At 41.2% G+C, this 24395-nt stretch overlaps 1 protein-coding gene across 10 annotated transcripts in view; it reads right to left on the reverse strand.

Moving 5' to 3' along the window:
• The window catches only part of BCLAF3 (BCLAF1 and THRAP3 family member 3), a 59443-nt gene extending 35363 nt beyond the window's left edge, over positions 1-24080 (reverse strand). For 2 of the 10 annotated variants that reach the window (XR_004282471.1, XM_032330194.1), the window contains exons 1-4: positions 23801-24080; positions 6839-6912; positions 2962-3534; positions 1921-2589 (exon numbers count right to left, since the gene is read on the reverse strand). Coding sequence is in view for 9 of the 10 variants with exons in the window: in XM_032330194.1 (XP_032186085.1) it covers positions 1921-2589; positions 2962-3534; positions 6839-6879 (1283 nt within the window). In the remaining variant the exon portion in view is untranslated. Of the gene's footprint in view, positions 1-1920; positions 2590-2961; positions 3535-6838; positions 6913-23390; positions 23715-23800 lie in introns of those variants that run through there. The other 8 variants (XM_032330190.1, XM_032330191.1, XM_032330192.1 and 5 more) reach the window with 5 other exon arrangements.
• Positions 24081-24395: the final 315 nt, after the last annotated feature.

The following is a 24395-nucleotide window of genomic DNA, read 5'->3' on the forward strand; positions in this document are numbered from 1 at the left end:
TTTTAACATCATTATTAAATATGGGGGTATCATTACTTCTATTAAAAAATTTAAGACTGGGACGCCTGGGTGGCTCAGTTTGGTTAAACATCTGCCTTCTGCTCATGTCACAATCCCAGGGTCCTGGGATCGAGTTCTGCATCGCTGCGCTCCCTGCTCAGCAGGAAGCCTGCTTCTCCCTCTGCCTGCTCTGCCTGCTGCTTCCCCTGCTTGTGCTCTGTCTCTGACAAATAAATAAATAAAATGTTAAGAAATAAAAAATAAATGAAAATAAAAATAAAAAATTCAAGATTTTTGTGATTTGATGCAATATTGCCTCCAAAGGAAAAACCTATGAACAAAAATGAAATACTGAAGTATTTAAAGGGGAGTGTACTGATATCTACAATTCACTTTGAAATGTATGGAAAAAATAGGATGGAATGATTGATGGAGGACAGAAATATATTATGAAAGCAGACAAAAATGTTAATTGCAGACGCTCAGTGGTGTGTATACAGAATTTACTGCACAGTTCTTTCAATTTTTCTGTGCTTGAAAATTTTCATAGTGTAATGTTGGAAAGAAAAAAGCTTGAGGTAACATCCTTAAAGTTGATGCTTACAGCAGTTTTTGTGCACTTAAGGTAAAGAAATAGTAGGAAATAAAATAGTACAAAATGATTTAAGACTTATATGAAATGGGATACAAAATTATGAATATAGTATTATGATAACCATGTAAAAATATACACAGAAAAATAACAAAAGGAGCTGTACTAAAATATTAATAAAACTGTCCTAGGGGAGTAGAATTATGGGTGATTTCCTCCCTTTATTTGTCCAACTTTCTATAATGTAATCATATTTATAAGTGCTTTCTGTGCACATATAAATATACATATGTATATTTTATACTTTTATAAGTACAGTGATCATAAGGGAGGGAGACGGCCGTATCTAACTTTAAGAAAAGGAACAAAATAGATTTGTTTAAAAAAGAGAGAGACTGTGGGTTCACCTCCCTCCCTGTCACATCCCGACCTTAATACTGTTTCATTTTATTTTTTGACTGCAATACAAGTATGAGTGAACATAAATGCACCAAATCAGCATGGCCCATCACTTTTTTATTCACATACTGGTAGTGTCTTAAGGTAATGAACAGACAGCTGACAACACCAACTGCAGGGCCTTGTTATTTCCAGAATCCATAAACAGAGGTAACATGCATAATGGAACAAAGCACGCAAGCCACAGTAGCAAAATATAACCTACTGTTGGGTGGTCTGTTTTTTCTTAAAGGATCATTAAGAGCTAAAGCGATGGTCTTATAAATAAGCCTCTTTCTAGACTCTAGCCTAATTTCCTCTACCTAGGAGAATCTAGTTGGCTGAGCACCAACTGTTTTGAGATGGCAGCAAGAACCACGTTAGGTCACCTGCCTCCTTGAGCCGCAGGTGCTCTGACTTCCACAAGCAGGCTCTTCTCTCAAGGCCTTGCTTTCCTCCTCTATAAAATCAGGGCCAGTGAATGGCCCTTCCAAGTCACAAATTCTCTGGATATGAGGCAACAGGGAAAACAGGCTCTGGGAAACTGAGGAAGAAATAGGTCTCCTTGAACTCCACCCAGGTATCCCTGGCTATGGAAAATCTAGCAGCATAAAAACACATAAATTCATGAAGACAAACAACTCCATAGAGCGCCCTGCACCCAAAAAGTATCTTGAGATATGATGCGGAAACCAGCAGCCATGAGATCACTCTGTATTACTAAGCGTGGGATTTATCCTCCTCACAGCGCTTCTGTGAAAAATCCAGGCAATCCCTTCCTGCTCAATGGAATCTAAATACACTGTCAATTCCATTTTCAAAGCTTCAAACAAAGGTGGTGGAAACAGCTATTTTTCTAAAACAGCACTAAGAAAAAACAAAAACAATACCTGGATGTATCTAGTGATTTCTTCACATCTATTTTAACAGTAAGTGATTTCTTCCTAAGACTGGCGGATGAAGGTTTCACATTGGAAAGGTTACTTTTATCGAGCTGGTTCCTGGAAGAGTTGCTCTCTTTCCTGCCATCCCCTTCTTTCTTTGCTTTCTCCTTCCGTTTGTCACTGCAGGGTCTCAAGCCAACATCATTTTTACTTGAATGCGTAGAGGCAGTGCAGTCAGTGCAGTCTTTCTTAGATGGTTTGGAAGGTTCTTTCACTTGCCCACCTTCAGTCTCTCTCCCTCTTCCAGCATTAAAACAAATGGACTGTCTATTTTCAGGGCCTTTTTGAGAACTGGACTTTCTATCTTCCTCCTTAGAGTACTTCTGAATTCTTCCATCTGGAAAGTCCTGGTCCCCACTTGAGGTCTTACGGCGTTTGTGGCGATAGTCACAGGATACCTTGGCTGCTGAACTGGTCTCTGGCGGTTCCCTCTGAGCACGTCGATGAGTGTGCGGTCCAAGGTTCCGCTGCTCTTTCTTCTCTTGGTAAGATGGAAGAGAATGCCCGAACTTCCACTGAGGGCTCCTGGCAGGCTCTCTGTTTTCATACCTCTCCACATCTTTAGGTCTTTTTGATGTGTATCCATATTTTCTGAAATCACGATCCTCAGGATACCTGTGTTGACATAAAGCAGTTTACACTTGCACTAGAGAGAAGAAAGTGAGAATTTACATGTGTGGAATGTTGGGCAGCATGGCTTTAAATGCAGAACGCAGTGGCAAGTTAACTATAATCCCTCTAGCCAACACATAGAGGCACAAGGTAGCAAAGAGGAATATGCCATCTTTTGTTACAACTCTAGCCATCAACATGATTTACTCTAAAAATAAATACTTCATTACTACCAGCGGACCATAATTACATTACAGTGCTTTTTATCTTTTTAGACAAAAGCTTTTCAAGGTGGTTCTCTTCAACCATAAAGTAAACAGACTTTTGCACTTGAGGCTTTATACCAAATTACCCAGGTTTAATGTTTTCCTATACCTCTTCGGAAAAGAGCTCCTTTTCTCAAAGTCTTCAGAGCCTCTTCTCAGTGACTGAGAATAGTTTTCATCTTGTATCCTCTGGTGCCTCAACTCATCTTCGTGCCACTTTCCTTCAAACCGAGAAGAATCTGCTATTGACCTCGGAGGCGGTTTCCCTCCTTTTCCACTTCCTCTGACTCTGTAGTCATCAGGAATATACCTTCCTTCGCCTTTCTGGGAATAACAGTTCCTCGGGTACTCTTTGTAGGGTACATCTTCTGAGTATTTGGGCATATAGTGAGATCTTCTGTTACTATCTCCTCTTCCTGACAAGTATGCTCGGTAAGGCTTGTAAGTATAAACATTTTCTAAAGAGTCTCTTCTTAAATTTGGGGAAGGTGATCTGTGTTCGTAAGATCGGTAATGCACATTTCCACGAGAAGGAATCCTTGGTTTACTCTGTCCATGTTTCTCACTGTCCATTCGCCAAGTGATGGGTCTTTTTGGATCCTTCCTATATTCACAGCCATAATGCCCATGAGAATGTCTTTGCTTGTAGTGTTCAGAATTTCTAGGTACTGGTGATAAAGACCTGTGTCAAGAAACAGAAAAGTTCAGTCCATTTAAAGACAATAAAGAAAGTTTATCTTAATATGAACTACCTAAATAAGACATTTGCTTCCCACTGCTTCTTCCACTCATATCAAATGCATCAATTTGCTACATCTGTATTCTAAACTGTCCATCTGGGCGTCTGACTACTGCTCTGGCCAATTCAACAAGCATATTCTTTCCATCTGAACTAACGTGTCCCACGTGCATATTGAAACGGGCTGAGGACACCCATCCTGCTGGAGGAGGACCAGCTTAGGTACACAGTAAGATAAGATCCATTTTGGAAGACTGCCCACAGCAACGTCTGGGCAAAAGAGCCAGTCAGCAAAAGCTTGTATTAGGTTCAACAGTCAGGGAAGAAACAAGCAACTGGAAGGCTAGATTCACACTGATAAATGTGTAGGAGAGTCTCCGGGAAACTGAACATAACCTCTGAAATTAAATTAGATTCTAAGAGTTTACGAAACCAAAATAAATCCAAACTCAGACTCAAGACTGACCTCGCAGTTTCTGCAATTGACTGACTTTTCTTTCTACTGATGCTATAACACAGAGCAAAAAACTATATATCTGGTGTGTGGAGTAGGACGGGGAAGAAGGTATTAAGGTTTGAATTTCATACTTAGTTCCTCCATAAATACTACTAACATAGATAAATTGCTGTTCTTTCCCAGACCTGTTCCCTTATGTGTGCTGTTGCAATAGAGCTTATAACTTCAGTGAATGTGGGCTTTAATGTAGCCACTGTGCTCCCTAGGAGCAGCACATTTTTTTCTGCAACTACCTTCCCTAATACCTCAGCATTGCCAACATCAAGACTTCATTCCCGCGGAGGAGGAAGAAGGCTCCTGTATCCAGGGAAACTAGTCTGAGCTGCCTGGACTTCCAGAGCAAAGAGTACCACTATCTGGAATACAATCAAGTTCAATTTTGAACCTGGGGACCTTTCCTCCCATCTAACCTGTCCAATGTCCCAATTGCCTCCCTGATGGCTTAATATCATCTAATCAACAAGGCAGCTACCCTAGCAGCTTTCGTGACTGCCCAGGGAGCTGGAGCGACCACGAGTCAGACCCTTTCCATTTGGTGACACGTCTGTGTCCTCTTGATGACAAAGGAGGCAGATTTATGCCCCTCGTGTTCACACTGGGATTTCTATACTAGACTTGACAATATCTGCCTCTGGAGTCACCAAGGTAGACATACTAGCAAGTGCACTATTTAGCTGACGAAGGAACTCTGTCTTCCAGCTGGCAGCACCTCATCACAGGAAGAAGCAAGCAGAGCCTCTGAGGACCTTCTGGAAGAGTGCATCTCTTCCATCACTAAGGAGAACAGCTGGCAGCCAGAGATAGAGGTCTTCCAGACCGGACGAAATACTCAATCTCTTACTTTAATCCTTACCTCATAATGAATACTGCTTCGTTATTATATTTCACATCAGGGGATTTTTTTTTAAGGAGCTTGCTGGAATGGTTACTATCATTTTCAATTCTCCTAAAGAAACAAAAGAGATCTGAGGAGTCTGTTGGGAGACAATTCTCCACGGGTCTCTTGCCTTCTGCCCTGGTAGGCAGAGGTACTGATGGCTTCTGTGCCAAGACACCGCAGTGTGGGACGATGGAGACAAGGCCTCCCTCGGGAAAAGAGGGCCAATTTGTTTGCTATCCAGGCTACGTCTCCTCCAAGGCAAAGGCCGGATGGGTTTGCTTGTCGCCCCTGATGAGGCTTGGGCTCCTCAGCTGTGTGGAACCACAGGGCTTCGCTCTGCAGCTCCCATCCTTGGGAGACTCGGGACTAAACACAGGAACATGATGCTCAGGCCGCCCGCCGTACCACGAGTCATAAAGGTCTTTGTCTCTGACCCAGGACTGCCCTGTGGCAGGCTAATGTGTTAGCTTGCAAGTAACGTAAAATATCAGATACTTTACAGGTTTTGGCATGGAGTCCTGAGAAGGAATCTAGACATCGGGCACTAAGGCTGGCAGGTCTTCTGTGCCCTTTCATCAGGGCCTATCACAAAAGGGTGAAACAAAACAACCTCTGTGATGGCCTCCATATTAAACTCATTCATGTTGACATCCCCCTTTCTTCCTCAAGCTCCTTCCTGTTACAACTTGATCTTGTGGATTACAAAATGAAAATTGTTAAAGAAAGATTGACTCGTCATTGTAGAATAAGTACAATGGCCAAGTTGTATTAACATGAAAAGTTTTGGTCTGCTTTTTATATATGTAATCATGATCCTTTTTTAAGTCCTAGAACGTACTGCTCACTGTCATAGCTCTGTGCCATTGCTCCTGTCGCCCACCCCCGAAACTGGAATACTTCTGTCTTTTGTTTCTGCCTGTACAAATTCTGCCCATCCTAAGCGATCAGCTAAAATTTCACCTTTCCTTTGAAGACTTTACTATCCCCCTTTTCCCTCCATAAAAGCAGAATGATCCCTTCTCTGTGGACCCAGAATCTCCGTCCCAGTCAGCAGCACTGTGCTGACCCCACAGTTCCACAGCTGTCTGTGGTGCCAATCTCCCAGCCAGTCTGCATGCTTGCTGAGGCCCCAGAACCTGGAGCATGTATGTAATGAATACTGGTTGAACTGTTCCAATCTAACTATATGTATATACTATTGATACCGCCAACCAGGAAAGAAGAAAGCTGAACTACAACCGAGTTATTCAAAACTCTGTTATTCTGCCGTGAAGAAGAAATAGGTAACTCCTGATTTTCTAACTCCCGATTTTTTCAAAGATATTGATAATGAGAAAAAAAAAAAAACACTCAGGAGTTCTAAACTACTTACTGATGCAAAAAAATGTAACACTCATGATGTTTCTCACTCTCCCTTGCTGTGGCCATTGCATTTCTTTTTATTATGGATTAATTCAAGCTGCCAGCCATAATTAAAGAAAGCTGTCAGCTTTCAGAATCTAGAAAAACCTCTATCACTGCAAAGTACCTACTGTGAATAACCAGGTCCCATGAGCTTATTAAAATAGGTTCTTGGGGCGGCTAGGTGGCTCAGTGGGTTAAGCCTCTGCCTTTGGCTCAGGTCATGATCTCAGGGTCCTGGGATCGAGCCCCGCATCAGGCTCTCTGCTCAGCGGGGAGCCTGCTTCCCTTCCTCTCTCTCTCTGCCTGCCTCTCTGCCTACTTGTCATCTCTGTCTGTCAAATAAATAAATAAAATCTAAAAAAAAAAAATAGGTTCTTAACAGTACCAGCGAACTTGAAAGTCAAGGTACATCCCAAGTTTACTCTGCTAAACTAAGAACTGCTCACCTGTGTTTCCACCTGGGGGATCGAGAGCGTGACCGTGCCATCCTCTGACACTTGAGCCACCATCCGCTTTTACACTGCAAAGAAACACAGTATTAGGAAGTTTACAGAAACAGCCTGCAATCTGCTCCAAAAGCAGTGAATCCCACCAACAACAAATTACTTAAGTTCTCCGTGTCTCAGTTTCCTCATCTATAAAATGGGGATGATAATAACAGAACCTACCTTATTGGAATGTTGTGAGGAAAGAATGAACTAAATCAGGGGTCAGCAACCTTGTCCTATAGCGGGCCAGAGAGCTGGCTTTGTGGGCCGTATCAGGTCTTTACCTCATCTCCTCCTTCTTCCTTTTTTTTAAAAAACAGCTCTTTTAAAAAACCAGGGGCGCCTGGGTGGCTCCGTCATTAAGCCTCTGACTTTGGCTCAGGTCATGACCCTGGGGTCCTGGGATCGAGCCCCACGTCGGGCTCCCTGCTCAGCAGGAAGCCTGCATCTCCCTCTCCCACTCCCCCTGCTTGGGTTCCCTCTCTTGCTGTCTCTCTGTCAAATAAATAAATAAAAATCTTTAAAGAAAATTAAAAAATTTAAACCATTCTTAGTTCAAGGGCCACACAAAACAGGCCCCAAAAGCCAAACACACTGCAGTGTGATGGCCCCTGAGCTGCAAGGAAGAGCACTCAGGATGGTGCCCAGCGCGCAGCACCTGCTACGGAAGTGCTCCACAAAGAGGATATCCTCACCCCGAACTCCTCCATCTGAACCACCACGACCTGCCTGTCTTTCACCGTGTACAAAAATACTTGATATAATCACAGTCAAAATGTTCAGGGTTACTTGATGATACATCCTGCTTTTTAAATTGCTGGATAATAAGAGTTACAATACCTAATTATAGTACTAAATTGCTACCTTTCACCACGTACGTAAACGAAAACCTGATTAAGCATGATTAAACATTAAGTTTTTTTTTTTTGGTAAAACAAATAATGTCAAATAAATACATTTTAAAAGTTATGTGAACCTGATTTTTTTTTTAAAGATTTTATTTATTTATTTGAGAGAGAGAGACAGTGAGAGAGAGCATGAGCGAGGAGAAGGTCAGAGGGAGAAGCAGACTCCCAATGGAGCTGGGAGCCCGATGCGGGACTCGATCCCGGGACTCCGGGATCATGACCTGAGCCGAAGGCAGTCGTCCAACCAACTGAGCCACCCAGGCGTCCTGTGAACCTGATTTTTAAAATAGTAAGTCTTGGGGCACCTGGGTGGCTCAGTCATTAGGTGTCTGCCTTCGGCTTGGGTCATGATCCCAGGTTCCTGGGATCAAGTCCTGCATTGGGCTCCCTGCTCGGAGGGAGGCCTGCTTCTCCCTCTCCCACACCCCCTGCTTGTGTTCCCTCTGTCAAATAAATAAATAAAATCTTAATTAAAAAATACTAAGTCTTTAAAACAAGCTGATAGCTTTAGGAACCAAATTTCTTAAACATGTGATTAGGGTATAATCTTTTATACTAGCTATTATTTACATTTTAGTAATCCTCCTTAGTTCTGTACTATAATTAAGTAGTTCTCCCACTTATTGGCCCTAAACTACTGATGGCTTTCAAAATTTTTGCCATGGATCCATGTGTAATACAGGGAGCCAGCATGCACAGACTGTGGAATAAGTACATGTCTCATATATTATAACCTCTATTTTGCAAATTTCTGAAGACATCATGGTCATTGTTAAAAATACAAATGGGTTCTTGTAACTCTGTAGTTTTTCCATTGACTGATACAAAAAGCACAACTATTATTATGTGGACACTTGTTTAAAAAGGGAGTCCCCATAGTCAAACATCTGCAAACTACTGTTATAATGAATTTCAGAAGAAAGTAAAAGTATATAAGGCTAAAGGACTAGAACCACATCACTCACCAGGACACTCAATACAATTCATTTATTTAGACAGTACCTCTTAAAAAAAAGAAACTGAGGCTGGTATAAACAATTAGTTCAGAGGTACTATGAAATTAAGACACTAACTAAAGGGGAAAATTCTTTCATTAAAACTATCAAAATGTATTTATTCAACAAATATTACTGAGTTACTATTTGCCAGCCACTGTTCTGGAGATATAGCAATGATGAGAAATAGGGAAAAATTCCTGTCTTCTGCAGTTTACATTCTACTGAGGGAATTTATAACAAGAAGCTTTGGGTATCAGTTCATACCTCTGAAGCTGAACACAAATTAAAATCCCAAGGTTGGTGAGGGGGGATGACACCAAATATTGCTGGTAATGATGAAAAAGCATAATTTTTCTGGAAGATAATATATTTTCCCCATTTTATTCATTTGTTTTATTTTTATTTTTTTAAGTAAGCTATATGGCTAATGTGGGGCTTGAACTCATGACCCCAAGATCAGAAGTTGCACACTCTACTAAGTCAGCCACGTACCCCTTCATTTTATATTTTTATTTTTTATTTTTTTGAACAACAGTTTTTTTGAGATATAATTCACATACCATAGAATTCACTCATTTAAGGGTGCAATTCAATGTTTTTTAGTGTATTCACAGAGATGTACAACCAGTACCACAATCTAATTTTAGAACATTTTTTCTCCTTTAAAAAAACCCCATTAGCAGTTGCTCCCCATTCCTTCCCTCCTGTGATCAGCCCCTGACAACCACTCATCTACTTTCCTGTTCTATGGATTTGCCTATTCTGGACCTTTCATATAAATGGGCTCATACAATATATATTTAGTGACTGGTTTCTTTCCCTTACCATAACGTTTTCAAGGGTCATCCCTGTTTTACCATGTATCAGTACTTCATTCTTTTTATGACACATTTTATTTATTTATTCCTCTCCCAGTGGACATTTGGGTTATTTCTATAGTTTTGGTTATTATGAATAATGCTGCTATGAACATGTGTGTATCCTTTTTTGTGTGGACATATGTTTCTATTTCTCTTGGGTATATACCTTAGTAGTGGACTTGCTGAGTCATATGATAACTCTATATTTAACTTTTATTATTATTATTGTTATTATTATTATTATTTAAGTAGGCACCATACCCAGCATGAAGCCCAATGTGGAGCTTGATCTCGTGACCCTGAGATCAATACCTGAGCTGAGATCATAAGTCAGATGCTTAACCAACTGAGCCATCCAGGGGCCCTTATGTTTAGAGACACTGCAAAACTTTTCCAAAGGAGCTATATCATTTTATATTCCCCCCAACAATGTATGAGGATTCCCATTTTTCCACATCCTCAGCAACATTTGCTATCATCTGCCTTTCTGATAATAGCCATTGTAGTGGGTTGAAGTGGTACTTCATGGTTTTGATTTCCCTATTTCCGTAATGATGGATAATCTTGAAATATGTAAGAAATTATGAAACTAATCAAGCCTACTTTCCTTTAATCTAATCATTTCAGTTTAAACTTATTACTCTAAGATAATAATTGAAAAGGAAAAAATCAGCTATATATACTAAGATATTTAATATTCGCTTTATTTATAATAGGAAAGAAAAAAAAAAGAACACCCAAACTAGTTATAACCCTAATGGCCAGAATGAATAAAAGAGTACAAATTTAAAACATATATATCTAGGGGCGCCCGGTGGCTCAGTCGGTTAAGCTTCTGACTTTGGCTCAGGTCATGATCCCAGGGTCCTGGGATGGAGCCCTGCGTCAGGCCCCTGATTAGCAGGGAGTCTGCTTCTCCCTCTCCCTCTGGCTCTCCCCAAGCTCGTGTGCGAGCAAGCTCTCTCTCTCTTTCTCTCTCTCAAATAAATAAATAAAATCTTTAAAAAACATATATATCTCGTCACTTCCTATCTTTCTCCCAACCTTATGTATGTCTTTTCTTCCAAATACCCTACTAGTCCTCCACACCACACCACTTGCTTTTCCCTGATCAGGCCATGCTCCCCCTACCACACAGATGGCCTTCTCTCATTCCACTTGACAAATCTCTGTTCTTTCAGGACTGTTCCACCATTATCTCCCCAAGGATTCATTCCTTGACTATCTTATTTTCCCCCCGTTTTTTTCTTGGGAACTCTGGGCTTATTCTGAGATTACTTAAATACATTGTGATTATTTGTTTAAATAACTCTGTTTGTTTCAATAAGCAAGACTCCAAACAACCTATCACAGAACACAAAACTCTCATGACCTGTGGTCATAAGATGTGGAACAATGGGGACTCTCATACACTGCTAGGGAGTGTACATGAGTATTAACCAGTTTGCAAGGAGCTGACAGTACCCATTTAAAGTTGAACATACTCATATCCCATCGCCCAGCAAATCCACACAACAATAGCCTTCAGAGTAGTGGCTCTCAAACTTCAGTGTGCAACAGAATCACCTGAAAGGCTTGTTAAAACACACACTGCTGGACCCTACCCCAAAGGCGGGACTGACTTCTATCAAGTTCCCAAGTGATACAGATGCTGTTGGTTCAAGGAATACAGAACTGCTGGCTTAAAGGAAAAGGTGGGGATGACTTGAGAGAAAATAAGATTTACTAACTGTGTGACTGAAAAAAGTATTACTCAGGGGCTCCTGGGTGGCTCAGTCAGTTGGGCACCTGTCTTCAGCTTGGGTCATGAACCCAGGGTCCTGCAACTGAGCCTCTCATCAGGCTCCATGCTCAGTGGGGAGACTGCTTCTTCCTCTCCTTCTGCTCCTCCCCCCCAATAAATAAATAAATAAAGTCTTTTTAAAAAGTATTACTCAGAATATTTTCCTTCAATATATTAAAACTAGCTTTATTAAAATTCATACTATTCACTTGAAAATGGGTGAATTTTATTGCATATAAATTACACCTCAAAGCTATAAAAAAGTTAGCTTTGGGGCAATAAAAACACTCTGAAATTAGATCAGATGTTATGAAGATGGTTGCACAACTCTGTGAACATACTAAAACCCACTGAACTGCACACTTTAAATCTGCAAATTACATCTCAATAAAATTTTTTAAAAAAGTTAACTCTGTTTGCAATTGCTTAGTGCACATCAGCTAATAATGAAAAGTACTGGCTCAGGGGCTTAATGGATAAAAGAGGAGGATAGTTCATTTAAAACGATACAATAAAAAACTAAGAGTGGTTTTACATTTTTAAAGGGTTGTTGTTGTTGTTGGAGGTGGTGGAGGAGGAGGAGGAGGAGAATATGTAACAGAAACTGTCTGTGGAGCACAAAGCCTAAAATGTTTACTATCTGGTCCTTTACAGATAAAGCTTGGCAATCTCTGATTTAAAGTAAGCACCTGGGTGGCTTGGTGGGTTAAGGCCTCTGCCTTCGGCTCCGGTCATGATCCCAGGGTGCTGGGATCGAGCCCCACATGGGGCTCTCTGCTCAGTGGGGAGCCTGCTTCTTCCTCTCTCTCTGCCTACCTCTGCCTACTTGTGATCTCTCTGTGTCAAATAAGTAAATAAAATCTTTTTAAAAAGTAAAATAAATAAAGTAATTTACTTGTGACTAGCAAAATTAATAAAAGGAACCAGCTTCAGGATGCAAAGAGAGAAAAGACTGAAACACCAGCAGGGTTTGTGACCAGGGAGAAGGGGATGTCAGTGACAATAGATAAATTTGTTTTTGCTGCTACTTCCAGGTGAACTGTACAGGCCCAGGGGCAGTAAATGAACCCCTCTGCCCTTAAATGCAGCAAGATAACTAGACAGCAAGGACCTATACTCCCAGGAAGATATTGAAGAAGGTGCTGGTGCCAGAAGAGGCCAGTTCTACCAGGACAGCACTGGACACATCCCCTGACTCAAGTGAAAGACCCAGCTCCAGCAATTCTTCTTCCTCCCACAACATTTCCCCCTGGTCAGTAGACCCTTCCCATCACCACCCAGACTTCCTCTTGTGAAGCTCGCAACTCTCCAGAACCACACCCTCCGGGGTCTATCTAGCACCTTCTCTCTCCATTTATAACCAACATATACTCCTCAAAGGGCTGCCTGTACACCATAATCATTCTCTCCGATTCTTGCTTGACCCCTCACCAATCTGGCTTCTAAGCCACCATTGCACCACACTGCTCTAGTCAAGATCACTAATCAAATCCATGCCACGAAACCCAATGGCTATTTCTCCTCCTTATCCTGAACCTACCAGTAGCACTTGCCAGTCAATCATACCTTCCTTCCAAAAACATTTTCTTCACTTGAATTGCAGAATACTATACTTTCCTGGTTTTCCTCCTACCTCTAACAATTCCTTCTGTCTCCTTTGCTGGTTTCTCTTCATCTCCCCCTTCACCACTCTAACCCCTAAATAGTGAAGCCAGCTGTCCTCTAAATAGTGACTTCAGTCTTTGGATCTCTCACTGTCTACACTTTTCCCACAGTCTACACTCTCATTTAGTCTCATGGCTTTAAATACTCTTTATAAACTAACACCACCCAATCTCCAGCCCTCACCTATTCTCCGTACCGCAGTCTTACATATCCAACAACCTGCTGGATTCTGTAAACATTCTAAGAGCAAACTCCTGACCTTCCTCTGGAATCTGCTTCTCCTTTGGTCTCTGTCCCACTTCAATAAATAGCAGCTCTATCCTCTGAGTTTATAATAAAAAGGAAACATAAATTCCAATAAACTGAAAAGATACTCAACCATACCTAACCAGGAAGATAAAATTAAAGCAGTAAGATATCATTTCACACTCATGAGACTTGCATAATTTTTAAAGTCTAATGATTTCCATGTGTTTACAAGAAAGTTAAAAAAGAGAATTCCTCAACTGAGGAAAACTCCCCCCTGAAAAAACAGGAAGCAAAGAAAACTCTAAGTCTATACTCCAAGCAGAATTAAGTATCTCCAAAAGCATTTAAGGATATATTTTATAAAAATCTCACCATGAATCAGAAACTTAAAAACTAAGAACAGAAATAAATTTAAAAAAATAGAGTGAAATGACAGAACAAAAAGTTAACTGAACTCAGAGAAAAAAATGGGAGGAAAAAAGACTAACTTATCTCAGAAGTGAAGATAAATTAATTACAAGGTGTCCAAGGGAGAATAAACTCAAATGAAAATATACTAAGGGACATTGAAGAAAAGCAGGAAAACAAACAAAAAAAAAAGTAAGAAAGAAAATGATGAGTGAGTAAGTGAGTGAGTGAGTGAGACAGAGACTGAGTCAGAGTGAAAGTAGTAGAACTAGAAGACAGGTAAAGAAGGAATAATATTGGGCGCCTGGGTGGCTCAGTGGGTTGAGCCGCTGCCTTCGGCTCGGGTCATGATCTCAGAGTCCTGGGATCGAGTCCCGCATCAGGCTCTCTCAGAGAGCCTGCTTCCCTCTCTCTCTCTCTCTCTGGCTGCCTCTCCGTCTACTTGTGATTTCTCTCTGTCAAATTAAAAAAAAAAAAATCTTTAAAAAAAAAAAAAAGAAGGAATAATATTTGTATTACTGTAGGCTCTGAGACGAATAACAGAACAATGGAAATAAACAAATATTTAAACTAAAATTCAGGAAAACTTTCCAGGGGCAACTAGGTGGTCAGTCTCTTAAGCATCCGACTCTTGATACTGGCTCAGATCATAATCTCAGGGTTGAGATTGAGCCCCATGCTGGGCATGGAGTTTGCTTAAGATTCTCTCTCCTTCCCTCTGCCGCCCCCCCATTGCTCATGCTCTCTCTTTCTCTCTCTCTCTCTCGATCTCAAAAGGAAGGAAGGAAGGAAGGAAGGAAGGACGAAAGAAAGAAAAGAAGGAGGGAGGAAAGAAAAAGAAAACTTTTCAGAAATGAAAAAGTACCTGAATCTATACAATGAAGGGCACACCAGATACTTGGGAAAATTAGCCTAAAACAATCAATTCTGAAACACAGCCTAGTAAAAACTATTTGATTTCAAAGACAAAAAACCTCAGGTTGCCTGGGCAGCTCAGCCCCTTAAGCATCTGACTCTTGGTTTCAGCCCCTGTTATGTTCCCAGAATCATGGGATCAAGCCCTGCATAGGGCTCTGTGCTGGGCAAAGAGTCTGCTTGAGAGTCTCTTTCCCTCTGCCCCTCCCCCCACTTGTGCTCTCACACTCTCAAATAAACAAAATCTTTTTAAAAAGATAAAGTCCTTAAGACCTCAAGGTAAAAAGAATAAATAACTTACAAATCCAAAAGAAGTAGACTAGCATCAGATATTTCAAAACTAACATACAAAGCAAGGTAACAATGGGTTGCCATTTAGTATAAAAAAATAAAATCAGTGAAAGTAAGTGTGAACCAAGGACTTTTTTAATCAGTCAAGCTGTCCTTCAAATATCAAAGGTAAATAAAAAAGTTTTCAGCATATAAGAACATAGGGAATTTCTGTACTTAACTAGTCCTTTCTGAGAAATCTACTAGACAGAGGATGAGTTTCATCCAATCAAATTATGAGGGAAAAAATGTCAGTAAAGGACCAATGATGAGCATTAAAAAGTAAGTAAATGTACATATAAGACATTAAAAGAAAGAGGAGGTTGAAGGTAAAAGACTGATGTAGAATTGTGGCACACTGTGACAAAGTAGAAAAACTACAACTAAAAAGTGGGAGAAGAGACAGGAAAAGAAAATAATGGTAGACGTTCAATGTTGTATAGGCAATAGATGGCTTTAAAGCATACTGAGGGGGGAAAACTGATAAATCAGATATTAAGAGGTTAGAGAAATCAACAGGCAGTGCTGGGACAACTGCATATCCACAAGCAAAACAATAAAGTTCAACCCTACCTCACACCATATACAAAAATTAACTGAAAATGGGGTGCCTGGGTGGCTCAGTGGGTTAAGCTGCTGCCTTTGGCTCAGGTCATGATCTCAGGGTCCTGGGATCGAGTCCCGTGTCGGGCTCTCTGCTCAGCAGGGAGCCTGCTTCCCTATCTCTCTCTCTCTGCCTGCCTCTCCATCTACTTGTAATTTCTCTCTGTCAAATTAATAAATAAAATCTTTAAAAAAATTAACTGAGAATGGATCAAAGACCTAAATGTGAGCACTAATACTCTAACAGGAAAACGTGAAAGTAAATAATCTTTGTGACCCTGGATCAGATATTACATTAAAAATACAGGCAACAGGAGAAAAAATGGATAAATCAGGCATCTTCAAAATATAAGACACTTACACTGTAAAGGATATTATCAAAAAAGCAAAAAAGGGGAGAAAAAAGCAAAAAGGAAACACACAGAATGGGAGAAAAGTTTTTGTAAATCATATCTGATAGAGGACTGTTTCTAGAACATACCAAAAAAACCTCTTATAATTCAATAATAAAAGACAACCCAATTAAGAAATGGGCAAAGGAGCTGAATCACTGTTTCTCCAGAGAAGGCATACAGATGCCCAATAAGGACATAAAAAGATGTTCAACATCATTAATCATTAGGGAGATACAAATCAAAATCATGAGATACCACTTCACACCAACTAGGTATCTATAACAAGTGCTGAAAAGATGGAGAGATAAGGGAAACCTCATACATTGCTGGGAGGAATGTCAATGATGCAACAGCTTGGGAAAACAGTCTGGCAGTTCCTTAAAAAATTAAACACAGAGGGGCATCTGGGTGGCCCAGTCAGCTGAGCATCCAACTCTTGGTTTCAGCTCACATCGTGATCTCAGGGTCGTGGGACAGATCCTTGCGCTGGGCTCCACGCTCAGCACTGAGTCAGCTTGTCCCTTTCCCTCTCCTCCTCCCCGAACTCATGCTCTCTAGCTCTCTCCCTCCCTCTCTCTCTCTCAAATAAACATATAAAATCTAAAAAAACCACAAATCTTTAAAAAAATTACACAGGGGCACACCTGAGGGACGCAGTCAGGTGGGTGTCCAACTCTTGGTTGGGCTCAGGTCGCAAGCTCAGGGTCATGAGATCAAGCCCCGTGGAAGGCTCCACGCTCAGTGCAGAGTCTGCTTGGGATTCTCTCTCCCTCTTCCTCTGCCCCTCCCACTCATGCTTTCTCTCTCTTTCAAAACTAAATAAATAAATCTTGGGAAAAAAAAAAAAACTAAACAGAGTTACCACATGACTCAACAATTCTACTCCTACATATATAACCAAGAGAAATAAAAATATATGTCCACACAAAAACTTGTACACAAATATTCATAGCAGCATCAGTCATAATAGTTAAAAAGTAGAAACAATTCCACTGCCCATTTAGAGATAAGTGAATAAACAAAATGTGCTATATCCATACAAATGAACATTATTTGGCCATAAAGAGGAATGAAATACTAACACATGGTCAAACAGGAATGAGTCTTGAAATCGTTATGCTAAGGGAAGGAGGCGAGCTACAAAAGACCACATATTATATGATTCCATTTATATGAAAGATTCAGAGTAAGCAAATCCACCAAAACAGACGGTAGACTGGTGGTTGCCTGGCTGGGGAGGGGGTGGGGTACTGGGGAGAAAAGACACAGGGTTTCTTTGGGGGATGATGAATACATTTTTTTTAAAAGATTTTATTTATTTATTTGACAGAGAGAGAGATCACATGTAGGCCGAGAGGCAGGCAGAGGGGAGGGGGAAGCAGGCTCCCCGCCGAGCAGAGAGCCCTATGCAGATGTGGGGCTCAATCCCAGGACCCTGAGATCATGACCTGAGCTGAAGGCAGAGGCTCAACCCACTGAGCCACCCAGGTGCCCCAATGAATATGTTTTAAAACTGGACTCTGAAGTGATACTTCATATTATCCGTGTGGTTTCAAAATTAAAAAAAAAAACAACTGGACTCTGGTGATGGCTGCACAACTCTGCCTTTACCAAAAAACAATGAACTGTGCACTTTTCAATGGGTGAATCGTGTGGTATGTAAATTACATCTCAGTAAAGAGATTACCAAAAAAAAAAAAAAAGAAAGAAAAAAAAACTAACAAAAATTTCATACTAAATAGGAACCCAGCATTTACAAATGCAAAGAATTCCCCAGGGAAGCCTTCGCAACAAAGAAGCCACAATCTCAGCACAGAACTGGACAGAGTCAGAGCCTGCAGAAGAAGAGGCTGACCAGCAAATCAGAGGAAGCCACACCTGAGAAGACCAGAGGGTGGACTAATGCTCTTGGCTACAGAGGTTGGTGTTACCATCAGTTTTTCAATAAGGAGAAGCCGGAAGTAGATAAGGAATCTTACTGTTGCCTATCATTAACTTACTATGATTTCATGAATACGGTGTATTTTTTTTTTCACACACACACACAAGTTTAAATAAACAACCAAGGGGGCAAGGGCATTTATAAAGGTTTAAGAACAAAGGTCAACCATAAGGACAAAAATACAAGCCTTCCTAAATACCACCCTTCAATTTTTTAAATAAAAGAGCAAAAAACACATCTCATAGCTAAAGAGAGAGTAAATATAACAAAATATTCTGATAGAGTTGAGGCCAAATATATCAGTCTTAATAGTAAATGGGAATGGGTTTAACTGGCCGAATAAAATAAAAAGTTTCCATTTGGCTTGCAGAACAAAACTCAAGATGCTACACAAGACACATCTAAAACAGCTGGTAACAAAAAGAGAGCAGAGTCCCATTTCTGGAATCAGGCAAAGAATTCAAGTCCTAAAGCATTCATTATGACCAAAAACATAAATAAATAAATAAAAAGAAAGAAAAAAGAGAGAGAGAGAGAGACACTTTTTAATGCTGAAAGCCACAATCCATGACTTAGACATATGTGAATACACATATTCACATGAATATACCACAACAACCACCTTTATGAAACAAAAACTACTTGAGATGCAAGGAGACAGAGAAACACACTAGTAACAGGAGACTTTATGTACTCTGAGTGGTATATGAGACAATTCAGTGGTCCAAAAATAAGGAGACAGAAGATCTAAACAGCATAATTAATAGAGTAAAACTTTTTTTTTTTTAAGATTTATTTATTTATTTGACAGAGATCACAAGTAGGCAAAGAGGCAGGCACAGAGAGAGGAGGAAGCAGGCTCCCTGCCAAGCAGAGAGCCCAATGCTGGGCTCAATCCCAGGACCCTGGGTTCAGGACCAGAGCCAAAGACAGAGGCTTTAACCCACTGAGCCACCCAGGCGCACCTAATAGAGTAAATCTTAAGGATATTTACCAAACTCTACACTCTGATACTAGAGAATATACATTCTTATCTCATGCCCGTGCCATATTCACCAAAGTACTCATATATTACATCACAAAGAAACATCAGCAACTGCCATGAAACAGAAGTATTACAAATATCCTCTGATCATAATGTAATGAAACTAGAATTTACTAATAAAAATAACAGAAAAGCTCTTTCACCTAGAAATTAAAAACTTCCTATTAAATAACTGAGTATCTTATAAGTTAAATTATAGATTTTTAAAGAAATAATGACAATGTCGGGGTGCCTGGGTGGCTCAGTGGGTTAAGCTGCTGCCTTCGGCTCAGGTCATGATCTCAGGGTCCTGGGATGGAGTCCCGCATCGGGCTCTCTGCTCAGCAGGGAGCCTGCTTCCCTCTCTCTCTCTCTCTCTCTGCCTGCCTCTCCATCTACTTGTGATCTCTCTCTGTCAAATAAATAAATAAAATCTTAAAAAAAAAGAAATAATGACAATGAGAACACTACATATCACATTCTATGGGATACATTTAAAGCAGTGATCAAAGGAAAATTTCTTGCTCTAAATAAATTTATCAATAAAAACGAAATAATAGAAATAAATTCATTTCCAAGGTTAAAAAACCTAAAAAAAAAAACAAGGTAAACCAAACCAAAAGAAAGCACAAGGAAGGAAATAATAAAAATAAAAACAGAGGGAGAGAATGAGGCAGAAAATGGAAAACTAGATCTGAGTAATAATATAAAATTCTGTAGTTTTTTAAAAAAACTAAAGTAGATAAACCCCTATATAATGTGATTAAGAAAAAGGGGAAAACACAAATATAGAAAAATAAGAATGAGGGAGAAAGCAACCAGTGAAATAGAAGAAAGTTTTTTAAATCATGAGAGATTACTGTGTAGCTCTCCACTTAATAAATTTGAAAAACCAGATGATAGAGATAATTTGCTAGAAAAACAAAAACTACCACATTTGACCCCCAGAGTCAGAAAGCTTAAACAGCTAAGCAAAATAAGCCGATCAGAGAAAGACAAATACCATAAGATTTCACTCATATGTGGAACTTAGGAAACAAAACAGATGAATATATAGGAAGGAGAAAAAAAGAAAAGAGAGAGAGAGAGGCAAGGAAACCATAAGAAATGCTTAAGGACAGAGAACAAACTGAAGGTTGATGGAAGGAAGTTCATGGAGAATGGGCTAAATGAGTGATGGTGAGTAAGGAGTGCATTGCTGGCATGAACGCTGGGTGTTGTATGTAAGCAATAAATCACTAAATTCTATTCCCGAAACCAAAAAATAATTAAATGAATAAACCCTAGTTTTTACAGCTAACAAAAAAGAAAAAAAAAAAAGGAAAGCTTAAACAGACCAATTTTCATAGAAGAAATAAAGTTATTTAGGAAATATCCCTGAAAAACCATCAGGCCCATATGGTTTCACAGGAGAATTCTACCAAACCTTCAAACACCAGACGGCCTCACTGCTCTATAAATCATTCCAGACCTGGTGTATCATGAGAAGGATTAAGCCTATAGGAACATCAACCTTTCGGAGAAGACGAACCAGCCAAGGAGACAGAGAAAGCACGTCATCCTCTGAGGAAGGAGGGAACCTTAGAACACAGAATCTCATAAGCTAAAGAATATTTCAACAAAGGGGACTTTCATGACAAAAGCTGCACAGAGGTCCAAAAAAAGAACAAAAAATGTGAACACGTGGCTTCAGGACTAAGTGGAGGGTAAGGAGACTTAAGAAAGCTAATTATTAATGACTCCTTCGAGGGGCATCTGACTGGCTCAGTCGGTGCACCATGCAACTCTTGATTTCAGGGTTGCCAAGTGCCATATTGGGTGCAGAGACTATTTAAAAATAAAATCTTAAAACACCAACAACCAAAAAACCCCAATTCTTCTAACAGGCCGAATGGAAAAGGAGGAAGAAAGTGGGCTGTGGCTGGGTGACAGGGGTCTAGGAAGTAGGTTTTTTGCTGGTAGGGAGGGACTATGTTTCTGGCACTGGTGATATAACATAGAAGGACAGTCACAGTAAAGATGAACCTGGGTCCAATCAGTTCAGTGTTTCCTTTGATTCCTTAATAAAACTCCAAATAATGTAGTCAATTTCTCTCACTATCCCACATTTACATATTACCTTCGTCAATGGTCCACACTAAATTTTTCTCAGCAGTCATATTTTATGTTAATATAGCAAACATTACTAAATGCCAATGGCTAGTAGTGGGGAGGCAATCAAAGCTGCAAGAGACCTAGTTTCTTTCCTCAAGATGCTAAGTTTTCAGTGGTTAAGAAGGACTACAGGAGTGCTAGTACTTCCTGGTCCACTAAGTGTCTTGCAAATAATATCTCATTTAATCCTCACAACAAACTCTGAGGAAGCTGGAGTTAGCTTCCATTTCATAGGTGGAAAAAAACAAAACAAAAAACAAGCCTCAAAAAAAGCTAACCACACTGCCCCAGGTGAAGGACCTGAAACCAGAATCCAGATTCTCAGACTCAAATACTAACACTTCCCCAACTCACAACTCCTACCTCTGGAAAGATGACCCTGAAGAGACTGCGTGGTCATTTGTGCAGATGCTCCGTCAGCAGAATTGGACTTTAGGACACTTGAGAATAGTTGACATCCTGAATCACATCTAAAATTGCCATCTAAATTTGGAAAGCAGCTTTTCTGCCCTCTAGCTGCCTGAACATTCTGTAGCTGTAGGGCACAAAGACTATGTTTTATTTATCATGATCTCAAGGATTGTGTTTTATTTAGCTTTATATTTGTCCTCCTCGGCTTCACATGTAGTGCCTTTCAATATTGGCTCCTCCAGTATTTGTGCAGATTCATTCATTCACCTAATTTCATAACCCTGATAGCATTCTGAATATAATCTAGGACAGAATTTTTAAAAACTTCAAATTTAAGAAGTAAAAGAGCATGGGGCAAAGTATCAGAATGGCTTTTTTAAATTCAGAAATTTACTTTAAAGAATCAAGATGCTCTTGCGTTCTGAAATTTTTACAATATGGCAATAATTGGCAACAAGACAAAGTCTGCTTAAATGTACTTTCTGTAAATGTCCCATCTGACCCTTAAATAACCACCCTATAAAAAAGATGAAGTCAATGTATGTACTATAGTATCTACTTTGGAGTTGAGGAAATTGTCCCTTAGAAAAGCTACGTGATTTGTTCAAGGAATCGGAGATACCAGAATTCAAGGAAGTCCTGAATTCAGATCTCTTGTTCACTCTATGATGCCTCCTCAAATGGATAACATGTCTTTACTAAACTGGTAAAAGTGTAATAAAAGATGAGAAACTGAATTGCTATCAACAATTTTTTTTAAAAAAGTGATAGCGAGAGAATGATAATGGTACTTGGGTGGAGAGAAGAACAGAAATGGTCCAAAAGTGATCCTGTAGAAATCCTTTAAATGTTGCCTTTTGCTAGGGTGTAGAAAAAGACACTCACAGATTGTTGGTGGGAGTGCAAAATAGCACATCCTTTCCAGAGGGAAACTGAGCAATTTACATTTTAAAAAAACAAACCCAACAATTCGATCATCTAGGAATGTACACTAAGAAGTAATGATGGGTGTACAGATTTTACACTTTTTCAACAACGTATTTAGTGAAAAACGGAATAACCAACTAAATAAATTATTAGAGCCATGTAATGGCATGCTCTGAAGTCAGAAAAAAAAATGGTTACAAAACAGAAGCCACTTTAGAAAAATCCATACATTCATCTCTGCACAGAAAGAGAATGGAGATGTATATCCAGTAACCATATTCATAATGGTTACCTGGATTGGTGAAACAGTGTATCTTCTTCATCATGGTTTTGCATATTTTAGAAATTTTGTAAGTAAAAATGTTACAAAATGTTTCTATATATAAATATTTTAAAGATCTTTAAAGGGGGCTGTGAAACAACAGCAGGGGGCTTTCAAAAGAACGTTTTAGTAGCCATTTTAAAAGTACTGTCAAAAAATAACATTTAATAAACATTACCATATCATAACAAAATACTATTGAAAATTAAAGCTCTCATTAGGAATCCCCACCAAAATCTTTCTTTCCAAATTCCAGTCTCATTCATCCCAGTTCTCATTCAGAAAAATGCTAAAAGGGTTGCTGGGCCAGAAGTCAGACAGACCTTCCTGATTTCTGTAGTTTTTACTTTGCTCCAGAAAAGAAAAGCAATCACATAGGAGGCAACTGAAAAAGCCCCTTGGCAGGAAAATATTTGGGAGAATAAGTTTCTCTCCCATTTCTTTTCCTCCTGACTTACCGACAGGACAATCCTGACAGTGACCGGCCCAGTTTCCTAATACACCTTAGAAAAGCGCAAGGAGATGCGCCAATTTTCAAGATACGTTTCTAAAAACACAAGTTTTACTTTGCAACGCAAGATAAAGAGCATCCTTCGCGACTCATTCTGGACATTACCAGAAGATGATGCCGCTGAGCGGCAAGAGCCTCCGGAGGACAAAGCAGGGTCTCCACGGCTCGGGTCCCGCAGGCTACGCGTCCGGGTTCGCCTCAGGGACAAGGGCACGGTCCCTGAACACCATCCCCCTGTCCCCATAAAAGTCGCTCCGAACCGTCGGGGCCGCAGCCTGCCGGACGACGGGGAAGGATCAGAGCCACGGCAGCAGGTGCCCGGGTCGCTGCGCCAGTGGCCCGAGGCAGTGGGAGGGGGCGGTCCCCGGAGAGTCCCAGACTAGCCTCCGCATCCTCCCCACCGCCCCACCCGCCGTCCCACCCGTCTCCTGGAGACCGCCCCTCCCGGACGACGGACACGCCCTCCCTGCGGGCCGGGGCCTCCTCGCCCCGCCCGCCCCCCCGGGGCCGCTCACCCGGCCGGGAAGTCCCCGCCGCCGCCGGCAGCTCGGCCGCCGCCGCCAGCCCGGCCGCCGCCGCCGCCAGCCCGGCCGCCAGCCCCTCGGGCCTCGCCCCTCGCAGGGCCGCCGCCTCCCACAGCAGAGGTACCACAGCTACCACCGCCGGGCCACGGGACCCGGAACCACTTCCTTCCGGAACCGCCTCGCCCCGCCCCCGCTCTGGCCCCGCCTGCGTCCGCGGCCTCGCGCTGGCCGGCTCTCCCACCGACCCGTGCTCTCTACTCCTTCGCAGCGAGGGTGCCCCGCCTGGACAGCTCCGGCCAGAGCGCCTGCGCCCTCTGCCGGCCGTTCCCACCTGTGCCGCTCTGTCCATGGCGCATGCGCTGTCTGCTGCCAGTCCGCTGGGGAAGGAGCTACGCACGAGGCGTTCCAGGTCCTGCGATCCTGGGATCCCGGAATCCCGGGATCCTGGGATCCTGGATGCTGGAGCTCATCCTTCAGCCAGGGGCAGGAGCTTAGTCCCATGGGTCATCCAGCGTTGTACACAAAGGTGTAAAAGGCAAAGGTGGCGAAGCAGATGAGCCTCGGCTTTCCAGCTCCTGGCTTGGCC

This window comes from Mustela erminea, chromosome X, assembly GCF_009829155.1.
Source record: "Mustela erminea isolate mMusErm1 chromosome X, mMusErm1.Pri, whole genome shotgun sequence".
In the NCBI taxonomy this organism is placed as follows: domain Eukaryota; kingdom Metazoa; phylum Chordata; class Mammalia; order Carnivora; family Mustelidae; genus Mustela; species Mustela erminea.